This window comes from Cucumis sativus, chromosome 1 (genome assembly GCF_000004075.3).
Source record: "Cucumis sativus cultivar 9930 chromosome 1, Cucumber_9930_V3, whole genome shotgun sequence".
In the NCBI taxonomy this organism is placed as follows: Eukaryota; Viridiplantae; Streptophyta; class Magnoliopsida; order Cucurbitales; family Cucurbitaceae; genus Cucumis; species Cucumis sativus.
Window position 1 is genome coordinate 31,422,469 of NC_026655.2, and position 15,551 is coordinate 31,438,019.

Consider the following 15,551-nt stretch of genomic DNA (forward strand, 5'->3'; position numbering starts at 1 on the left):
GTGGAAGTTCTCAATTTTCAAGCACATCATGTTTGTCTTGTGCGAGGTACTCATATTCCACAAGATTTGAAAGAAAAATCATTTGTTAGTGTATGCAGTGAAGAGCTTGAAACTTGAAAGGGATGGGGATGATGAAATTTAAAATTCTGAGGAGTTCCCTGAAGGTTTGGACAAGGCTTTAGGCGTCTTACTCCAACCTGGAAAAGAGATTATTCCTTCCAAGTGTAAGGACTTTCCTTTTACTCCTCTGAAAAAGCAAGATATCCCCCAAAAGCTGCACACCATCTTAGAAGCCTGTGACATCTCCCTAGCTTAGTCCAACGAAAAGGAAGAAGCAACCTGAAATTACTTGAATTGCAGTTTTCAGGGTTGTAATAGTGAAGATCATTTCATGGAGCAGTGGGGGAATTGGGGAAAAATCAAAGAGACTCTGAAAAGATTTCTGCAAATAATTAATCTGGATGTTGTTTTAATCCAAGAAACTAAAAGAGACAGTTTTGATAGAGCATTCATAAAAAGCATTTGGAGTTCAAAAGACATTTGTTGGGCTTTTGTGGAAGCGGTTGGGAGATTTGGAGGCATTCTTACATTGTGGGGCGAAGGAAAGATTTCCTTGCTCGACATCACTAAGGGAGAGTTCTCATTTACAATTAAATGCTGTACAATTTGCAAAAAACACTGCTGGATATCTGATGTTTATGGTCCATTGATTCTCGAGAAAGAAGGAGACTATGGGCTGAACTGATGTCTATTGTTGATTCCTGTAATGAACCTTGGAATATCGGTGGAGATTTCAATAGTATTGACAAAGAAGTGAAAGATTCCCAATGGGAAGAGCTTCAAGGGACATGAGAAATTTCAATATATTCATTAAGGAAAATAACTTCATGGAAGTTCCTCTTTCAAACGGCCGATTCACTTGGTCAAGTGAAGGAGAAGTAATCTCTAAATCTCTTATTGACAGATTTCTGGTTTCTAACAAGTGGGAGGAAGCTTTTGAGAAGAGGAAGGCATTCAGTACCTCCTCTTTGAGTGCAGTTATGCTCAAAATTGTTGGTTTGCATTATTTAAATTTTTTGGCTTGGGATAGAAGATATGTTCAAGTGTTTTTTTGATAGATTTGATCAACCCCAAATTAGATTTTTGTACTCATGATGGTGCAAATGAGAGCCAATGCAGATAAAAAATTACACTGCATCTGAATCAGCAATATATTTTGTTAATTGATGCAATGGGTGCTATTGATTCAGTATTTCTAAATGTTTTGCTAACTATGCCATCTGTGTTTTTGAATTAAGCGTTTTGGCAGTGGTTCTGTACCGACTCATCTTGTTGGAGCTTCACTTCTTAGAGGAGAGTGGAAGGGTGCTGTCAATATGATTCTTGATCCAAGAGAAGGGGATATCCTTTTATTAATGCGTGTGCAAGGAAGGATTGTCACTCTACTTATCTGCTTGCTTTCCAATGTTTTTCTCCTTGCAGGCCTAGTTTGTTTCCTTAACTCAATTTTTAATTACAAACCAATGAAATTGCAAAGGCAAGAGACTACTACAAGGAAAGTGATGATATTGATGGAACGTTGAAGCAATTACCTCGATATTTAGTGGCTGAAAGAGCAATAGTAAGTTCATAGATATAATAGTCAGTCATTAATTCCACATTTTTGATTTTCTGATACAGTTATCTCGTAAATGATTTTTTTTTATTACTGTAGTACTGATTGCCTGCAACGTACATACATACATGGATGTGTGTGATTTTGCATTATAGCAAGCACACTGTATTTTCCTTGTGTGTAATAATGATGTAATTCTTGCTCTTTCTAAATTATGCAGCTACAATGTTTGAAGAAATGTCCTGGGAACTATTTGCAGGCTCTTAAAGCTATACCTAGAACTTTGAGAATGATGTAAGCGATTATAATTGGGAAGATTCTAGTTTTCTTGCTATGTGGATTATGCTTGCTGGTTATTGATATCTTTTATGCTTGATATACTTCATTCGACTTTCTTGTGGTTCGTTCTTTCCAAGGTGTGAAAGAAAAAGACCTTTTGGTTAAGTTTTAAAAAGGTTCTTTCGGTATATGTGGTCTGAAAGACCTGGAAGAATTTTCGAGGATGTTTTCGCAACTTTCTATAGTTTTATAGATTTGATATTGTTTCATGCTTTGTTTGAGTGTAAATGTAAATAACCCCATTTGGTTTAAGGTTTTTATGGATGTATGGGGATAAAGAATGTCCAACAATTTGATTGTTGGGAATAGGAGATTGTTTGTGTTTGGTTGTGTGTGGAACGTTTAATTGTTGTGTGAAGGTCTTAAATTTTAGGGAGTAAAAATAACTTTGTTATTGAATATAGGTATCGTCTCTTTAAATATCCAAACAAGGAAACAAATGGTAAATATTTGAGAACTAACATTAATGCACAAACTATCATGGGTTGCCCTAGGGGTACAAAAGAAGACATCGTCTTAATAATAGGGTTAGGCTAAGAGGTCATGGGTTCTATTGAAAGGGAAACAGACAAACACACAACTTAACTATATGCATCCCACATGCTTGTGTCCCTTAGGTAGAACACAAATCTTTGAAGTGTTATTCTTTTCAAGAGCTTTCATTTCTTCCATGACAACATTCTTCCATTTAGGACACTCTAGAGCAATGAATATTTTTCGATATTGTGGTAGAGTCAAGGGTGGTAGTAAAAGCTCTGAACTATGGTGAGAGATTCTTGTATGACACATAATTACATATGGAGTGCTTTGTGCAGGGCCTTGTACCTTTCCTCAGTGCAATAGGAAGATCAAGAGATGGATCATACCTGCTACTATTTCCAGAATGGTTTGACTTAGTTTCGTTTTCAGTATGTTCAGCAACAACCTCGTTTTCAATAATTTTGTCCTCATTGTCTACAATGACCTCATCAATACTGCCCTACTCACCCATATCTTTCAGAATAGTTGTCTCATACCTGTCATTCTCACTCATTCTGTTATTACTATGTGAATTAATTGAATCTGTCATACCTTGATCTCTTATTGGTTCGGACTCAACTTCCTTTATGAGATTCCTCCTATAGTAGGTTTTTCAAGGTTGTTGGTAGGACTGTAGTGTGAGGGCTAGGGTCAGATAAGGTAACCACAGTAGGATAAGAAGACTCTAAGGGAAGCATATAGTTAGACTCTTCACTCCATTCTCCCCTTGAAGTAGGCTAACGGAAAAAAAAGGACAATCTTCTATAAAGGTGACATCCATGGTAACAAAGTACTTACGTGAAGATGGATGGAAGCATTTATAACCTCGTTGGTGCAGAGGATATCCAACCAACACGCAAGCCTGAGCCCTAGGGGTAAATTTAGTTTGGTTAGGACCATGGCTATGGTCATAGGCAGTGCAGCCGAACACCCAAAAGGGAACATCAGGGATGGGACGGTTTGGTTGGGCGGCGGTGTCTGAATAGGATGGGCCAACGCGTGAACTTCCAGCATCAATGTGTGGGCAGTTTCTGGCGACGCGCACGACGATAAGATCTGCCAAATTATGTTTCTTTGCATTTTCTGAAGGCGGCGAAGCCATTCATCCATGGCAGCATTGATTCGAGCATCAACGGCGGCGGCGACGACGACACTAAAATTGGTGGCTGTCTCCTCTATGTGATTTCCATCACTGGTTGTGTTGTTTATGATTTGTTCAATGTCCCGCTCTGATACCATATTGAAGGGAGACAAACAAATACAACTTTACGTGGAAACCTGAGTACCGGGAGAAAACCACGATGTTTTTCTTTTTATTATTTTCGGATGAAAAATACAATAGATACAAGGGAGAATAAATAGAATATACAAGGGAATTAAAAAGGAAAGGATTTAGGAATTAAGGAAAACATTCCCATAATCTTTCCATAAATATTCTAAGATTCTAACAGGTTCAATCCATGGTGGCCATGTATCTAGGAATTAATATCCTATGAGTTTTCTTGACACTCAAATGTTGTAGGGTCGAGTGTGTTGTTTCTTGAGATTAGTTGAGGTGTGTGTCCATAGCTTGCTTGTCAATCAATTTGTCAATGCATGTAATTAGTTCATGAAAACCTAATTTCTCACATTCCACTAATCAATTGTGGACTTTAGTGGGCAAGGTGTTTGCATCTCAACCACATATCCCACTATAAAGTTAGTGGGATTATCTAGCAGAATATTGGATTTACCCTCTAACTTTAGTCAAAGGGCAAATTGGTCTTTTCACCTCTCAAGTCAAAGTCAAACTTTGACTTTTCAAGTAAAAAATCATGATTATAACCATGATTAATAAGTTAATTCTTTATAAGTTGTTTTTAATCTCAGCTGGGTCAAAATTACCGTTTTACCTTCAAGATTCATCTTGTTCCTCAAGTGCCACTGATCTAGTATTGAACAATTGGTTTAAGGTTCAACCTATAAACTGAATCTCCCTGAGGCCAATGAGAGGGTGGAGCTCCCTTGTTCAAGACCTGGGTTCAGTCTCTAAGGGATCAACCTATCTACTAACCTTATAATGTGCAGGAATGAATTTCATCTTGCACCCTATGTTCTCAGTTATCCACTTAGTCTTACCCCTGAAATAGGAGGTTTATTGGACTAGTGTTGACGAGTTGCCTTCATCTATGCAGATCTAAGAATAATCCCGTGCGAATAGAAGTTTATAGTTAACTCAAGATTTAGATTAAGTTATTTAGGTTATCAATAAACGAAATATTTAGTTTTATACAATAAACGGTGTTACAACGTAAAAGTGCCTATTTCATGGTTCAATCTTATTTAACTCTTTACAGTGGATGCCCTACTTTCATGTTTCTACATAAACGATTCAAGTTCACATCTTTTGTACTAACTACAAAGCGGACCGCATCCATAGTGTTCCTAGAATAAGGCGTTCAACCTTATTCATATACTAGAGATTGTTTAGGCTATATACTCGAACTTGATCAACGTTTGTGTTTCTACGTGAAGTTCAAGTTTACTCAAGATAGCCTCGGAACCTTAGTTTACTGGATTCAAGATTATACTATTTAATTTCACTATTAATTTCTCAGTAACAACTTTATTGAATAGAATATGATTTTAAATTACAAACTACGAGTTTTAGGATATAAATTCCAATATACGTTTGGTTTCTGTTAAGTTTAATGCTTTGTTGTACGTGTTGGAGGTGAAACTTTTTGTAAGGATGAGTTAGTTCTTATTGTGTTGATTGAAGGCCCTTTTTTTATAGTTTGTCTCCTATTTTTTTTAGGTTTTTTTTCCTTCTTCCTCTGGAAGCCTGGTTATTCATGAAAAAGGAATTTGTATTCAAGTCTTAGCCAGAAGATTGTGAAAAGCTATGCTCGAATTTTAAGAAAAAAAAATGCCTTTTTTTTCTCCTGTAGGGAGATTTTTGAATGCGGTTTAGTTTGCTAATGGAGAAATGAATCATTAGATAGGATTGTTTTATCCAAATAAATACTGAAACGCTGAAAAGTTGGTAGATTGGACACTCCTGGGTTTGGTTCAAAATAAAGGTTATTATTATTATTTATTGTTTATATTTTGAGCTGTTTTTCTTCAGCTAACTACATTGTTTTCCTTACAACTAATGGAAAATGCACGTGCAAAACATTTGCTGCCTGGGAAGGCAATGCAGATACAATCTGTTATCTTCCATTTCACTCTACTGGCATGTCTCAAGGAGACTTCAATTATTTTAATTCATTTCAGTTTTACTAGCATCCAAAGTGCAAAGTCAATTATTTTTCAGTTGAATAATGATATGACATCATGTTACTAGTTCTATGTTGTTGCAAGTCATCTAGATCTTTTTGGAGATTGATGGTTGGTTATCATTTAGATCATAGATGATTATGGATAAAGGATGATGTCTTTGGAGAGCATGAACCGTTAAAGCATCCCTTACTTTTCAGGTACGTGCATAGTTACCAAAGCTATTTATGGAATCATGCAGCAAGTATGAGAGTGCAAAAATACGGTGCGCTTCCTTAATTATCTACTTATGGTATATGATTTTCACAATCAAGATCATTATAAAAGTTGTGTTTCGCAGTAATCATTTGTGTCATAATTTCTGTGGTTTCACCATCATGTAACAGGGATTGACAAAGTGGTTGTTGGAGACTTGGTATACTGTAAAGAAAACCACACTGAAACAGCTGCAGTGCAAAATTCTGAAGAATATGAAGACGAGGACTGTGGCGATGCTAATTCATACGACTCTTGTCATTTAGAAGAAGTGTGCAAGCTTGGTCTTCCAACTGAAAGACATAAGCTAGTGAAGGTGGGTTCCCGGTCCTAACACTCAAAGCATGCACCTAGAGAATTTTTTTACTATAACATTATTCCCAGAGCCTGTTATTTGAGGGTTGCATACCAAATTGGTCCATTTTAGGTGGGGTTATTTTATACTAACGAACACCAAACACCATTGCAGTTTATACCGCAGAGACAAAAGAAAAAAAATTTCTAGGATCTTTTGTTAAACAGCTTTGAGTTACAATGGATAGACATTTTGTAGAAATGAGAGGCAAAGAAATATTAATCTCCTTTTTCGCTTATTGATTATGTGCAAATTAGATCTTTTTATATAGGAGAAAAACCTTACAAATATGGAAAGAATAAAAATAACAAAAGGATAAATATTTGAAAAATAATATTCAGATACAATTATAGAAATTCCAACACTCCACCTCAAGCTGGTTTAAAGATGTCTTCCATAGCCAACTTGTCAATCAATCTGTCAAATTGTTTCTTTGGAAGACCTTTTGTTAACGCGTCAACAATTTGCTCTGATCTAGGAAGATAAGGAATGCATATTGTTCCCATTTCAATTTTCTCGTTGATGAAATGCGTTAACCTCGACATGTTTTGTTCTATCATGTAGTAATGGACTATGGGTAATAGCTAATAGAAATGGTGGCTCTGTTGTCAAAGTAAATTTGTATAGGTGTAGTTAAAGAAATCTTCAACTCTTCAAGGACCCTTTTGATCCATATGCCTTCACAAATTCCATGAGCAAAGGCTCTAAACTCTGCTTCAGCTTCAGCACTACTTCTGGTCACCACATTCTGTTTTTACTTCTCCAAGTCACCAAATTTCCTTCACCGTAGGAACAATAACCAGAGTTAGATCTTATATCTTTATTACTTCCTGCCTAATCTGCATCGGTGTAGGCTAATATTTGGAAGCGATTATTCTTTTCAAATAGAATACCTTTTCCTGGATATCCTTTCAAATATCTCAACATTCTATAGGCAGCTTCAAAATGAGTCGGACCAAGAGCATGCATAAACTAACCAACCATGCTCACAGCATGTGCAAACTCATGACGTGTACGAGACAGATAAATCAATCTGCCAACGAGTCTCTCATATTGTTTCTTGTCTTTTATTTCTTCCTGTTTTGCTGCTAGTAGAATTAGAATAGGTTTAATCGAAGTTTTTGCAACCTTGCAACCAACTAAGCCTGTTTCTCTTAGTCAAAAACACATTTTCTTTGGTTAACAAAAATCTCCTTATTTGATCTTGCAAATTTACACCTTCTACCATCCATGATGTGTTTCATGTGTCTCAATTGAAGAAAATGCTGGGCACAAAAGATATAATCTCATTTTGAATCCATCTTGCAGGAAGTTTATGTGAATTGTATGTTATGGATCTATGTTTTTTCTAGTAAATAGAACTGGACCACTCAATTCAGCTTTCAGGATATGTCTAAATTGGAATGCATTTATCTCTTCTGTGTAATTTTGAACTTCTGTTATTTTGGTTTTTTTGTATCTTGAGCAATATTCTCTTTCCATTAAAAAGTAAATAAATAAATAGAACTGGATATTTTTCTCTGCATGTGATTGAAATTAATATTAGTCTTGCTGACAGGCTGTTACTGCTGGAGATGTCCTCAGTGGAAACTTTACTATTGATGATGTTGTTCTTCCTTTGCCTGGGTGAGAGTAGCTAATATTTCTGTCCTGTTGAAAGTCTATTTTGGTCGTATAATTGTTGTGTGAATTATTTGATTGATTTGTTTGTTTATTGCAACAGATCAAGAGTACTCTATCCCACAAATGATATTGCTGAAGTGTTATAACGATTTAGCGACTAAGGTCCTTTATTAATCTTAGCTTCTGTCTAGTTTTTGTATTTATATCAAAATATCTCGAGTTTTTCTTTCTACATTGCGTTTTATATATGTACTTCTCTTGGATTTGATTTAGAGCAAAGTACACTTTTGCTCCTTGAAATTGTTTAAGTTTGATGTCTATTTGATCCCTGGGAGTTTCAAAAGATATTTTTTAATTCTTTATATTTTAGAAATGATTCTGAAGGGTCCTAAGCTCATTTGATCATTAGTTGACCACATGAAAAAATGTTGGGGTAGTTAATTTGTTGAAATTAGATTATGTTGACATGGAAATTCTAAATGTAATGGAAAGTATATTTTTTATATTCTTATTTTATAATTGGGTCTTTCCATCTCCACCCTCTCCATTCTAAAATATGAAAGGTTCCAGAAGATAGATTTGAGAAGGAATTGATGGACCTAAGATGAGGACTTTTTGGACGACAGAAGAAGCACAATCTTGAGCAAAATTTCTTACTTTTATATATTTTTGAATGATTTTGAGCAAAATTTTCGGAGGGTGGAGATGGAAAGATCCAATCATGAAATAATGATATAAAATTATTATCCTTTTCCATCTCATCTAAAATTTTTATGTCACCATGGTCCACTCAACAAGTTAAACGTTATGGTGTAGTAGGAAAATGGTATTATGGTTAACTCCTTGATTTATTAGGATCAGGATTAGTAAGAATTTTCATCCTCCCAGTAATTCCTCATACATAACCTTGAGCTTAGTTGTTCTTGAGCGATTCTTGATACATCTTGCACATTTTTTCATACCATAGGTGTTGATTCTCTTGTTGTCTTTCTTGGTAATTGTGGTCAAGGCTAATTTTTGCCCTATTCTCTTCTTCAGCCACACGATGTTCTTCTTTCTTTTTCATCGGGTGTTTATTTTCGGCTGCCTCTGCCTCGTCAGAAATTTCGCCTTAATGTAATTTTGTGTGTGTTTCCCGATTTTTCCTCCCAATTAGGTTGTGCCTTCTCCATTTTGAAAATAGCTTCGTTTTCTTTTTCTTTGATTTCTTCTTCTTCCAAAGTGAGCTCTTTCTCGCACATTTTACGTTTTTTACTCGGCTCGTCTTCATTTTTTGTCCCCGAAGTATTGTCAAATTGAATTGCTTTCTAGCCTCTATATTTCTTCATAGATAATCGTTTAAAGGTTTTTCCCATGTATTTTCCCTTTGTTTTTGCAACCTTTTTTCAATTTTCTCAGTAAAGACGGCCCAGTCTGATTTGTTCACAGAAAAATTTGTTGATAAATAATGTGTTCATAATCTAGTGATAAGAACCTGATTTTCATCATCTTCAAACATTCGTTGCCAGTTTCTTATTGGACTCTTGCCCATCAACTTTCTTTTCATCTGAGTTTGATTCCACCAAACCAATGCCCTTGATTTCAAGTTGAAGACAATTAATTTTACTTTTTTGTTTTCAAGTGTGTTCATATAATTGAAAATTTTCTCTACATTCTTTATCCAATCGAGTAAAGTTTCTAGGTTGGAATTACCATTGAATATGTGGATTTTGTCTTCTTGGACTTGGTCATATTATTGCTGAAAACATTGCCTTCCTGCTCGGATTGGTCTATCACCTTCTCTTTCGAATGAAAACAATTCAGTGTCTTGAGCTTCATGGATGGGTTCTTCGAATCTTGGAGTTCGAAAAACTATGTGATCTCTCTCTTGTGAGTTCCAGTTGCCTCTTCTTTTTTCTGTAAAACTTCTTCCTGCCTCTATTTGGGTAGGTCTTCTTCTTCGTTCATCTCCTTCGTTTTCCTATCCTTGTTGAGGAAGGTTCATCAAGACAAGTTCTATCTGTCTTGATATTTTTGCTACAGTTATATTTAATTTGTCCACCCTTGTTATTCCATTCCAAACTGCATTAGCATCTTCGTCAGAATCGCTAGAATCACTATAATCTGATTTCAAATATGAATATGGATAATTGAGCACGGGTGAAACTATTGCATTGGAATTCTTCTTTTGAATCACTTGAATTCATTCCAACCCTACTTTTGGGATGATATTTGACTTTCTTGCCTATACCAATTTGAATCATTTCTCAAATCTCATGGAGTAAACTGTACTTTTTAAAACTCAAGAACAAAATAGATAGCGATCTCAAACCTTTGAGATCTGAAGTGTATTGTGTCCTTTTTATTTAATTACTTAGAATCTAAACTAAACACAACTAGGTCTATCCCTTGCATAACATGCTTGAGAGAGTAATTTCTGTTTGGGCATTAGGCCCCAAGTTAGCATTAGCAATTAGGATTAAACTACTTGACGACCACCGAGAATGAAAAAAAAAACGGGAATTGACAAAGGAAAATGTACATGCAGTTTTTCTAGAGCATGTACTATCCACTTACCACACTAGGTACAAACCTAAAAGCATTCGTGTAACTATTTTAGCTACGTCATAATTTGGCATCTTGAACAGAAATTGGTGGACAACTTGAAGAAATCTTTCTTTGTTGAGTTGAAAATACTGACAACCTAATATTCAAGTCTTCCATACTCTCAGGAGGTCTGGTCTCTCTGCCAAAAATATTCCTGACTTCTGGTCTTAAATATACCCTTTCCTACCCTTGGCCAATATTTGGGGACACAATTTACATAAATAACTACCCTCATCTTCTACCTTAGTGGTGTAAGAGAAAGCCTGAAAAAACCGCATAAACCGACCAAAACCCCTCATTGGTTCAGGTTGAAACTTGTTGGGTTAGGCAGAAAAACAGATTGAAAATTGAGCCGACCGTTAAAATATATATTGTAAGCGCCAATGCTTAACTTCAAAAAGCATTAGTCTCTTTGTCCTCTGAGCATTAGTGTCTTCAAATTTTATCGATAAAAAGTTTGTTTTTCATTTAAAAAGAACCTAACTACAAAAAGCACTCTTGTTAGGATGGTCTTGGGTTTGAAACTGGGTGAGTGCAAGATTTTATTTTAAGTTGAATTCTTCTGGAAAAAAATATTCCTTCGCTGAAATTCCCTGCGCACTCGGTTGTTTTATGAAATCGAGAACCAAACCATCCCAAAACACAAATCTGAGTAATTCGGGTGTCATATTTTATCAATAAACCGGATTCGGTTTCATGTTCTTTATTTCTTTAACCGATTAGTTGGTTCGGTTTCGGGTTTATTCAATAACTGAGCCGAACTGAGAAGGAAAATGTTTGCTCTCTCCTCCCATTTCCCTCTCTTTCTTCCTCTCTGATCAACCTTCTTCATCTCTTTGCCTTCCTTCCGCAGTCTTCTTCCCTTTCCGACCATTATAATTTAGCACCCTTCAGCTATCCAGCCATCAAAAGCAAGATTATTTTTGTCCTTTCAGAATTTAAGTTTATTATGGAAGTTCTGCATTTGGTTTGAAGAAGGTAATATTTTGTGGAGGACGTTGAAAATAAAAAATCCTTGCCATTAGTCAATTCTCATTTATTGGTTTTTGGATTGAATTTTGGAGCTTCTGCAAGAATAGGTTGCTTCTTTTTTCGCACGGAAAGCTAAGAACGATGCAGGGGTCATCAAAATCTCCAAATTTGCTGCCAGTTATGGATGGGGGTTGAGATGCACTGTGTGGTCTCTTCCATATCTTGTTTGAAAAGTGGAATGACATAAAGCACCCTAAGCCAGAGATTGTGAAAGGGTATGGTGGCTGGATTTCTATTAGAAACTCACCATTGGTTTATTGGAGTGTTGACGATTCCAAAGCTATTGGAGGGTACTTTGGAGGTTTTGAAAGCATCTCCTTAGAAACTACGAATCTGATTAACTGTTTGGAGGCCAAAATAAAGGTCAGCCTAAATCTGTGGGTTTTTGCCAGCTACAGTTGAATTACGAAATACAATTAGGGGCAATATTTTCCTTAATTTCGGGGACATCAAAGCTTTAGAAGCTCCAAAGGCCATTGAAGAAGCTTTTTTCATTAGCAATTTCAACAATCTGATTGATTTACTAAGGTTCAACTAAGTTCCTCAACATACTCGAAACCAGGATTTTCGAGGAACCCTTTTGAAGTCTTGATGGAAAAGGAGGTTTGCAGGGAGTTGGCTTCATCCCATGTTTGCCGGAAATCCCATCCCCAAGTCTCAAAGTTTCCAGAGAAGCACAAAACGGCTATCAGTGACGATGAGGAAATCGAAAGATCAAATTTAATGAAGACTGAGAAAGTTTCGGTCAAGCCAAAACTGTTGCCCAATAAGAAATCAAAGGAAGTTGAGAAGGTCTTCAAGGAGGACAGAGAAAGGAGTAGACAATATAATTAGTTCGACCAATCGGATTTCACTTTAATAAGGTTATCAAAGGAAAATCAAAAGTTAACAGGGGTGGAAGTTTCAAAATGGAAGATCGAAAGCCCTAGTGGGCCCAATTCAACCTTTCCAAATTCGTTTAACAGCAAGCTGATATCACCAGTTTCTTTCTCTGAATTAGCTCCATTATATTAATCAACAGATCTGATCTAAACAGAAGTCCAGCTGCCAAGAGTTCCAACAGTTCTTCTACTCTATTGTCTTCTTCTTTAGCCATCTCTTCTTCAGGCAGAATAAGCATGCATAGTCAAGTTCCCATGCCGATTACTAGATCAGAGCCTTAAAGATCATCATCCCCGAAGTTCAAGTACTCTGTTTTCTCCCAGCCTAATGCTAAGGTGAACTTCCTAAGAGACACACCTATTCACACTCCAATCTTTCCTTCTCAGTAGAATTGTGAGGCCGATTTTGTCTCCCCCTTCAGTGTCAGTTGTGAGGAAATTGATCAATTGGAGAAGTCTTCAGAGGTTGCAAAGCAGAATTTGAACGAACCAATATTGGCAGACTTGGAGGTTTTTTTTCCATGTGTCGAAGAGTTGGCAGATGATTAGAAAATTGTGGAAATCTCTTTGAAATCCCAGTGCAGTGAAGTACCCGCTCACTTGAAATCTGTGGTAGAAGACTGCAACCTTATTTTAGCTTAACTTTCAGCTTTACTCTTTGTTCAAAGCCAGGGAAGTTAGTAGGTAAGTTGTTACGTGGAATATGAGGATTAAAATATCCCAAAAAGAGATGGGCCATTAAGAGATTCTTGAAATCACATACTCAACCTGGAGCTCCAAGCATGTAGGCTGAGACTTTGTGGAATCAGACGGATTCTCAGTAGGTTTGCTCACCATTTGGGATATGAACAGATTAATTGTATTAGTCTTTGAAGGGAGGATACTCTCTAACTGTCAATTGCCTCAGATTGTGTAAAAAAGTTTGTTGGATCACAAATGTGTATGGCCCGAATGACTACAGGGAGAGAATTTTTATGGCCAGAGTTATTTTGTCCGGATATTGCTCACACTCTTCGTATGTTGGTGGGGATTTCAACATCACAAGATGGGTTCATGAGAGGTTCCCTATTGGAAAGGCTACCACTACCAGAGTTAAGGTAGATGGACACATTACTTTACTTGCTGGTGTATACTCAGAGACCCTTGATAACAACCAAGATAATTTAGCTGGTTGGTCACAAGATGGGTTGAGAGGTTCCCTATTGGAAAGGCTACCGCTACCAGAGTTAAGGTAAATGGACACATTACTTTACTTGCTGGTGTATACTCAGAGACCCTTGATAACAACCAAGATAATTTAGCTGGTTGGTCACAAGATGGGTTGAGAGGTTCCCTATTGGAAAGGCTACCACTACCAGAGTTAAGGTGGATGGACACATTACTTTACTTGCTGGTGTATACCCAGAGACCCTTCGTTAACAACCAAGATAATTTAGCTGGTTGGATATGACAGGCTCGAAGCAGGCCAGAATGCAATCGTTGCCGTCATGAGTTATAGTGGCTATGATATAGAGGATGCAATTGTCATGAATAAATCGTCACTTGATCGTGATTTTGGTCATTGTATTGTTTTTAAGAAATATTCTTCTGTCAACCAGAAGTATGAAACAACAATGCTGACAGGATAGCAAGGCCAGGTAGAATGAAGATTTTACAGGAAATATGCAGATGTTAGATGATGATGGACTTGCTGCACTAGGAGAGATAATTGGACCAAGTGACGTTTATGTCAACAAACAATCCCCCATCATAATGAAAGGATCACCCTTACCAGGAATACCAGATAGTGCATATAGACCTTGTAGACAAGTATTTAAAGGTTCTGAAGGAGAGCCGACAGTGGTTGATGGGATGGCTCTTTCTACAGATAAGAATGACTGTTTATGTATCAAATTCTTCATTTGCCTGACCTGTAGACTAGAGCGGTGATAAGTTCAGTAGCAGACATATACAAAAAGGTGTATGTGGCACAATTGTGCAGCAAGAAGATTTCCCATTTTCTGCATGTGGAATTTCTGGATCTAATTATGAATCCTCATGGATTTCCGAGAAGTCATGATAGCAGTTCATGAATATTTTACGATTAAGATGTTCTTTGGTTGGTTTCAAGACAGCTCCGCTCTTTCGTTTTGTCCTCCTGAGATGCATTTCAAGCTTTTCAAAAATTACTTCTTTCATGGATATAGTTTTTTGACGCATGTTTGTTTCCTTTCCTAGCACTTCATTTCAATTGAATTTAGTAGCTGTTTTGGTTGTTTTTCTGTCTTGTTTGGAGTTTGTTAAGCTCTTGGGCCTCGTTTTGTTTGTTTGTATATTTAGATTCTGAATTCTTTGTCCCTTAGAGATTCTAGCTCTTTGTATAATTCTTTTGTACTTTGAGCATTAGTCTCATTTCATTACATTAATTTTTTTTATAAGAAACATGTGTATTCATATATAAATAAAGAACAACCTAAGGGCAAGAGACAAGAGGGCCCTCCCTAAAAGAAACTAAAAAATGATGGCCTTCCAATTGTTGAATATCATTGAAAGGCTATAATTACAAAAGTGTTTGGTGTAACTCGTACTCCACCAAGAAGTTGTGTGTTGCAACACAGTCCAAAAAGAATCAAAAGAATTATAGCTATCTTAAAAAATTGTACTATTCATTTCTTTCCAAATGCACCACAAAAGGGACCGAGTAGCACATTTCCATAAGATGTTTCCTTTCAGGCTATAACCTCTAATGTTGAACCCTTCAATCATCCAACTATCAACCTTACTAGGAAGACAAAGCTCCAAATCAAAAATTCTAAACAAAGTGTCCCAAGCTGTCTTAGTAAAGAGACAGTGCAGAAATAAATGGTCCAAGGTTTCCTCTTCATTACATTAATGAAGAGGCTCGTTTCTGTTTAAAAAAAAAAAAACTGAGCCGAATGGAACTGTTTACGCCCCCAATCTATCCATTTTTCTCTTTTGTATGTATACATGTGTAGATGATCGGAATGTTATTTTGCTAGAAGTGTTCTAAAGATGTGAACAAAGTCAGAGCATTTGTGTTATCTGTGCTCATATTTCTTGCTCATTTACATCAAATTCAAGATCT

The 15,551-nt window shown here is 36.5% G+C and overlaps 1 protein-coding gene across 1 annotated transcript in view; it reads left to right on the forward strand.

Annotated features, from left to right (window-relative positions):
* The window catches only part of LOC101203320 (pseudouridylate synthase 7 homolog), a 33,808-nt gene that overhangs the window by 14,944 nt on the left and 3,313 nt on the right, over nt 1-15,551 (forward strand). Inside the window, 8 exon segments of the mRNA XM_011661982.2 lie at nt 1,299-1,401; nt 1,518-1,621; nt 1,836-1,909; nt 5,935-5,999; nt 6,121-6,305; nt 7,903-7,970; nt 8,068-8,107; nt 8,109-8,129. Of these exon segments, the coding sequence (XP_011660284.1) occupies nt 1,299-1,401; nt 1,518-1,621; nt 1,836-1,909; nt 5,935-5,999; nt 6,121-6,305; nt 7,903-7,970; nt 8,068-8,107; nt 8,109-8,129 (660 nt within the window).